The sequence below is a fragment of the Fragaria vesca genome, linkage group LG6 (genome assembly GCF_000184155.1).
Source record: "Fragaria vesca subsp. vesca linkage group LG6, FraVesHawaii_1.0, whole genome shotgun sequence".
NCBI lineage: Eukaryota > Viridiplantae > Streptophyta > Magnoliopsida > Rosales > Rosaceae > Fragaria > Fragaria vesca.
This window is the reverse complement of record NC_020496.1, coordinates 6,097,424-6,104,511: the sequence shown is the minus strand read 5'-3', so window position 1 is coordinate 6,104,511 and position 7,088 is coordinate 6,097,424. Positions and strand designations below refer to the sequence as shown.

The 7,088-nt window shown below is 44.4% G+C and overlaps 2 protein-coding genes across 2 annotated transcripts in view; one reads left to right on the top strand and one right to left on the bottom strand.

The window, feature by feature from the left end:
* Positions 1-585: 585 nt before the first annotated feature.
* On the top strand, positions 586-3,451 carry LOC101314302 (protein SCARECROW-like). Its single transcript, XM_004305008.1, has 2 exons — positions 586-2,501; positions 2,922-3,451. The coding sequence occupies exons 1-2, from the start codon at positions 586-588 to the stop codon at positions 3,379-3,381; spliced, it is 2,376 nt and encodes a 791-aa protein (XP_004305056.1). The 3' UTR covers positions 3,382-3,451.
* A 1,057-nt stretch (positions 3,452-4,508) lies between these two features.
* The window catches only part of LOC101314013 (probable galacturonosyltransferase 7-like), a 5,236-nt gene continuing 2,656 nt past the window's right edge, over positions 4,509-7,088 (bottom strand). Inside the window, exons 5-8 of the mRNA XM_004305007.1 lie at positions 6,670-6,968; positions 6,043-6,397; positions 5,451-5,951; positions 4,509-5,227 (exon numbers count right to left, since the gene is read on the bottom strand). Coding sequence (XP_004305055.1) covers positions 4,949-5,227; positions 5,451-5,951; positions 6,043-6,397; positions 6,670-6,968 — 1,434 coding nt within the window. The 3' untranslated portion in view covers positions 4,509-4,948. The remainder of the gene's footprint in view (positions 5,228-5,450; positions 5,952-6,042; positions 6,398-6,669; positions 6,969-7,088) is intronic.

The window sequence follows — 7,088 nt, the reverse complement described above, 5'->3', positions numbered from 1 at the left end:
AACGTCAAGCACTTGAAGACGTTCCTCGCTCCAAAACACCCCCATCACTCCAAATCTTTGCTCCTACTGTTTGCATCGCTAGGTTTAATCCCCCATCTTCAAGATCGAGCTAGAGAGCTCCAAGAAGCTTGAGCTCTGTGTATAAGAGTGAGATCAATAACTATACCTTCCACAAAAGGACGCATAGCTAAAACCCTCTTCCCTTTCTCTTTCTTACCCTTTTCTTCTCGGGTATGGAAATGCTGGGATGCATCCAAAAGGCATAGCTTCGGCGTAGTTATATTATAAAACTTAGAAAGACTGAGAATAATAAAGGTGGGAGGGAGAGTGATTAGATTATAGATTAGATTACTACTTGGGAGCTCGTGTTGGGGTTTGAGATTTGAGACTGTAGCCTCAGCTCTAAGGAATCCCAACGCCGCTGTCTCAATCTTTACACCGTTATCTGTTTGGGACATTGCTCCATTCCTTCTCTGCTTAAAGCTCTTCTTCATCCTCTTGATTCTTCTCCCATGAGGCATTACATCCAACACTACCTTATACCCTTTTCCATCTTCTCCCCAAGAACCAGAACCAGAACCATTCATGGCTGCTTGTGCTTTGCTGGGTGACAATGGCGACCATGTCAGCGGCAATGGAAGCAACAACAACAACAACAGTAGTGCTAGCCACAGCCCATTGAACTCCACCAGCCAAGGAAGCAGCGTCGTTGAGCAGCAGCAGCAGAACCCGGCTCGGTCGAAAATGGTGAGGAAGAGAATGGCGTCCGAGCTTGAAGTGCAGCCCAACTCAATCAGAAGCAGCAACAACAACAATAATGGTGATAATTATATGAGGGTTTCGCGTAACCGGAGCGTTATGCTAAATCCAAACCCGACCCATGACAAAGTCTCCAACTACTCCACCACTATGCTCAATCTACCAGTACCATCATCGTCCCTCATGACGTCAGGTGGTGGAGGTGGGGTTTTATCAACTGCTTCAGCTTCTTCTTCCTCTCCAGCCTGGGGTCCTATCGACCCCTTGTCCCTCCATCAGCATCCCATTCACCACACCCAGATCGCCGCCACCGCTCCTCTCCCCGCAGTCTGCGGCTTTTCAGGGCTGCCTCTCTTTCCGCCGGAGAGAACCGCCCCTTCAAATCAACCTAGTTCAACGCTCACTACCGTTGTTATGGACCATCAAGATAGCTCGGCCACGGCGTGGATCGACGGCATCATAAAAGACCTCATCAACAGCTCCACCAGCGTCTCCATTCCTCAGCTCATCCAGAACGTCAGGGAGATCATCTTCCCTTGCAACCCCAACCTCGCTTCCCTTCTCGAGTACCGCCTCCGCTCCATATCAGAACCGCCCCCGCCTCCGATTCCGGCCTTCAACAACAGAAGAAGAGACCAAGGTCCGGGGCTGAAGCTCAATATCGACTCCACCTCCATAAATGACGTCACGACCGTTTTCCCAACGGATAGCGGTAGTCACCATGTGATGAACAACCAGGAGTTGTACTTGAACTGGGGCGCCGCGACCACCCTACCCCAACAGCATCAGCCGCAGCAGCATCAACAACCCAATCCTACCTCCTCCCCTACTTGCAACGAAAGCAACCTCCAGCCTCAGCAGCACCACATTATTTCCCAGGCGGTCCAGCCACAACTACAACAACCGCAACCGCTTGATAAGCAGCCTCAACAAAACTCACCGTCCCCGGCCGCCGAGTCTCCCCAAGCTGCACCGCCATCAGCCACTCCAGCCCCAGCCACGCAGTCCCCGGCCGCACTACTTCGAGAGAAGAAGGAAGAGATGCGGCAGCAGCAGCGAGACGAGGAAGGACTGCACCTCCTCACCTTACTCCTGCAATGCGCCGAAGCGGTCTCCGCCGATAATTACGAAGAAGCGACCAAAATGTTGCTCGAGATTTCCGAGCTCTCGACTCCATTCGGCACCTCCGCGCAGCGCGTGGCGGCGTACTTCTCCGAGGCCATGTCAGCAAGACTAGTCAGCTCCTGTCTCGGAATCTACGCCTCCCTCCCTGTCTCGGCCGCACCGGTCACTCATTCACAGAAGCTCGTCTCGGCATTCCAAGTCTTCAACGGCATCTCCCCGTTCGTGAAGTTCTCCCACTTCACGGCCAACCAAGCCATTCAAGAAGCTTTCGAAAGAGAAGACCGGGTGCACATAGTGGATCTCGACATCATGCAAGGCCTACAATGGCCGGGGCTCTTCCACATTCTCGCCTCCCGCCCCGGTGGGCCACCCTACGTACGCCTCACTGGTCTCGGAACCTCCGTGGAGGCTCTAGAAGCCACCGGAAAGCGCCTAACCGACTTCGCCGATAAGCTAGGGCTTCCCTTCGAGTTCTTCCCGGTGGCGGAGAAGGTGGGCAGTTTGGACCCTGATCGACTCAACATAAGCAAGAGAGAGGCCGTCGCCGTCCACTGGCTGCAGCATTCTCTATACGACGTCACCGGCTCCGACGCCAACACGCTATGGCTTTTGCAGAGGTAACACCATTATATACATTGACATATCAAATCGAGATTTGGGCAGGCAGCTTTGCATTGCGCTTTTTTGGTGTCTTTGATCGATGTTGCATGCTAAAGTTTCGAACTTTAATTAGCGAACGCTGACTAATCAATAAACAATTAGTTCATGGCTTAATCCTAGATTGGCCTAATGCACTCCATTGTTGTTAATCCAACTTTTGGTTTGTCTCATAGTAAACCCGGGTCGCTTTATCTTTTTTCTTGTTGCAATCTATAAAGCTGTAGCTAGCCAATCCCTTTTCTGTTTTACTCTTGGTTAAAAGCAGCCAAATAGCCTAGCCTGTCAAATTGTATGTAGGGGAACTGCGGAAGAAGTTGAAGTACATTATTGTCGAAGCTATTGATTTCAGTGATTTGATATGACTGATTCGACTGCAGATTGGCACCAAAAGTGGTGACGGTAGTGGAGCAGGACTTGAGTCATGCCGGTTCTTTCCTGGGGAGGTTTGTGGAGGCCATACACTACTATTCGGCCTTGTTCGATTCTTTGGGTGCAAGCTACGGTGAAGAAAGCGAGGAGAGGCACGTCGTGGAGCAGCAGCTTTTGTCGAGGGAGATACGGAATGTTCTAGCCGTCGGAGGGCCGTCGAGGAGTGGAGAAGTCAAGTTCCATAATTGGAGGGAGAAGTTCCAGCAGAGTGGCTTCAGGGGCATTTCTTTGGCCGGAAATGCCGCTACGCAGGCAACTTTGCTGCTTGGGATGTTCCCTTCTGATGGGTACACATTGGTGGAGGACAATGGGACTCTCAAGCTTGGTTGGAAAGACCTTTGTTTGCTCACTGCTTCGGCTTGGAGACCACCTTATCATGCCACTACCAACCCCAACCTTCACTACTGAGCTTATGTTTGAATGTATCGTTCTGTAATGCATTGCCGGGTTTTGATTTTGTTTCGTTGAAATCTATCTATTAGGAGGTTTTTGGAAGAAAATTCGGTTTCAGGTTTCATCTAATGTGCTTGGCATCAAGACAAGTTAGGTGTTAAATGAAGAGCTAAATAAGAGTACTAGCAATACAGAACCCTCAATAGGAATACCGGAGTAAGGGTCGGAACTCGACAATGGGTAACCACTTGTTTGTAAAACCAGCATTATTAAGATGAACCAGTTGGGACACAGCAATTTTGTAGATTCTATGTTGGAGGGAAATTCCTAGAGCTCTGTGTTGTAGATTCTGTTGTCTTGGTTGTCTGAGTCTAACAAAAAAAGTAGGGTTGAATAAGAGCCGGTGCCTACTGCCTACTGCCTACTTTGCCATAGACTTGAAGAGGTTGAAGGATTCCATGGCTGTCTTGATGGGATTTTAGAGTAGTTGTAACTAATAGGAGTGAAAAAGAGGAAATTGACAATGCCCAATCTTGGCAAAGGCTGTTTGAATTGATTTGTTTCATAGAACTGATACAAAATCAGCCCCCTTCCATCGAGGGATCCTTATTTTTGGCCACTTTCTAGGGATAGGGCATTACACCACTTCCCAATTGAATTTTTACATCTCCACCGTTCATATCTTAGGTCTATATGAGTAGATCACCTCTACAAAATTTCATATGATTTGGTGATTGTTAAGACTTTCAAAAGTTTGATTTAGTTTTAATGATTTTGAACGGTCCAGCTTATGTCAAACTAAAACCGTTGAAGGTCATTAAAACTAAATTGAACTTTTGAAAGCCTTAACGATCACCAAATCATATGAAATTTTGTAGAGGTGATCTACTCATATAGACCTAAGATATGAACGGTGGAGATGTAAAATTATAATCGGAAAGTTGGTGTAATGCCCTATCCCTATAAATGGCTTAAAATAAGGATCCCTCATTAGAAAGACCCTGGATACAAGATATAAAGGAAAAAAAATAGGTGTTTTGAAATCACCCAAAATCAACAAAAGCTCAAAAATAAATTACAACCTGAAAAGTCAAGGAAGAATGATTTCTCTGAAAGTCATATAAAACTACTTGCTTTCTCAGCCAAACAGTGTTTATATGACGAATGGTAATTGAATCACATTTTTGGACAAACAAACAATGCATCCTCGCAGTGTGTACAGAATTATTTGCTGCACAGCTTTTCCACTAAGCAAAATTTTTCTTCAAATCACTCCCTGGGTCCATCAAATCACCTTCCATCCCCCAACGGGTAACTCGAAGCTTAAGTTGCCCATCTGGGAGCTCCATCCTTCTGCTCCTCCAGAAAGAAAAATAAATTTTTAAGGTCCTTTTATTTACCAAAAAATTACAACTATGTGTCTGTGAAACTCATCGCGGCTATTGCTTCCACAGAATCAAATATGCTTTGGAAGCCTGATAAAAATTTTTTTGGCACCCACGGAATAGATATCGACTGGTTAGTGCTTCTCAATCCCACTGTTTCGGAGAATCTCTAGCAGTAAACAAGGGCAATCAGCTCACTATGAATTCACGTTGCAGTCAGTTAAGAACTGATCTTCTCGGTTCAGAAATCTCTTCCAGAAAACCTTATATTTTGGGATCCCTAAATCAAGCCAAGGTTTCATCTTTCCGTTGTAGTGCAGCACCGCAGCTTTTGTTACTGCAGACATATCTATATTATAGTCATTACCCAGTCCGGAGAGAGCCCACACACTATCAAGAGGATAAATCAAGTCCTTAAAGGTTAGTAAGCTTGCATGCAATGCAGCAGCTTCATTTTGCCCCTCTTGTGTGCTCGCCTGCCATTAAGATACACACATAAATCAGAAATTTTAAGTGGCTCACGAAAACACTAGACAGAAGCATGCAGATAAAAGTGAAATGGGCTCAAGCATTCACAAATTTCCCTTTTAGTTTAGTTACCCTTAAATATATGTTCGACATAAAGCATCAACAAAACCACAGGTAGCTCAACGAATAGTTGCACTCATAGATATTAAGACAAGTTGCAATGATACTCACCTCATTTACAAACCTTCGGTAAGTTTCAGTGAGATCAAGTTCTCTCCACTTAACTAGATCAATGACATTCAATCCAGACATCCAAGCACATGAAGTTTTATCAAAACTGCTCTTCAGAAGATTACTCAACTTCACTGAGCACAACTGTACAGCAGCATTAACTTTCCCTTCCATGTTAAGGCTCCAAAGTGCAGACAAGTCCTGCTGTACAACAACATCTTCATCCAAAACCACAACTTTCTCCAACTTCTGGAAGATCTCAGGAAGAAGATAGTGTGAATGAGAAAAAATAGATAGGTATTCCGTTCTAGCTTCGGCACCAATGCCAAAGGAAACACGGAACTCCACAGGCAATGACAGGAATAATTTGCGGTTGTCAATCTCCTCCAGGTTTAAGACTTGAACTATGGCTTCTTTATAAGTATTTCTATAAAACCATAGTTTCAACGCAAAGTAATTCTGTTGATCCGTCAGCACATGAAAAACCAGTTTCCCACTTTCCTGAAACATTGCAAATTGGTTATTCAGTGTTTATCACCAAGAAAGAGAGCAAGTACAGTCAAACACACATGGAACAATGTCTGAAACATACTTTTGCATGCATTACAGTTGAGTTAATTACAACTGATGATGCAAGTACATTGGTGGAGAATATGACATAGTGCTGCAATGCAGGATCATTGTATTTGCTAGCCAGAGACTCCATATCATAAACGGGATCTCTGAAAAATTCCACAGTCAGTCTCATAGACAAGCAGTGGAGACTCTTTGGCATAGTCTGGACTGCAAGTTGGTAGAGGAAGACACTTTGTTTCATGTGGAAGTGAGCTTCATCAGCAGTCATATCAAATATTTGTCTCAGCTTCTTATCAACATTGTGACATTCCACAGGGAAGGTTTTGGCTTTCGCTATCACGGCTTGCATCCTCGCAAGCTTCTTCTCAATCCTGATAAAACAATTGGAATTGTGCTTAGTTGTTGGAAAATCAGACACATTGGCCAAACTCAGAAGAAATTTATGGAAACCGGTATAGGGCTTGCTAAAAGTAACTAGAATATCAAACAGCAGCATGACTAGGCAACAACAAACAACGAAATCTGAATATTTAAGATCCTGAAACGTTGTCTGCAACAGCCATAGATGTCTAATAGTAGGAATATTATATGACTCTCATTGATGATGAACAGTGGGGGAAAATGAAAATTATCCATGACTTACTGTGATGGAAGATCAGCATCTGTAGTACTTTCACTCAGAACTTTCTCCAGCTCTTGAATGTTTTGTTTCATTTCACTAGAGAACTTGCGTTGAGATGGAAGTTTTGCAATAGTAGGAAAATATGCTCTTGCCACAAACAGTGAATCCTTCAATTTCTTCACCATAAAATCCTTCATGTCTTCTTTATGTTCTTGGCGCCAAAGGCAGTAACTCCCAAATTTCACTTGACATGTTTTTCCACTTTCATCAATACCACCTTTTGCGTAATCAATCATTTCAACCTTTTCCACTTTGGAGTTCTGTCACAAAAAATTTCAATTAGTCAAAACAGTAAAGGACAACTATTCAAGAACCGTAAAGCTGTTAATATGGTTACCCAAAAATAATATATATATATATATATATATATATATATATAG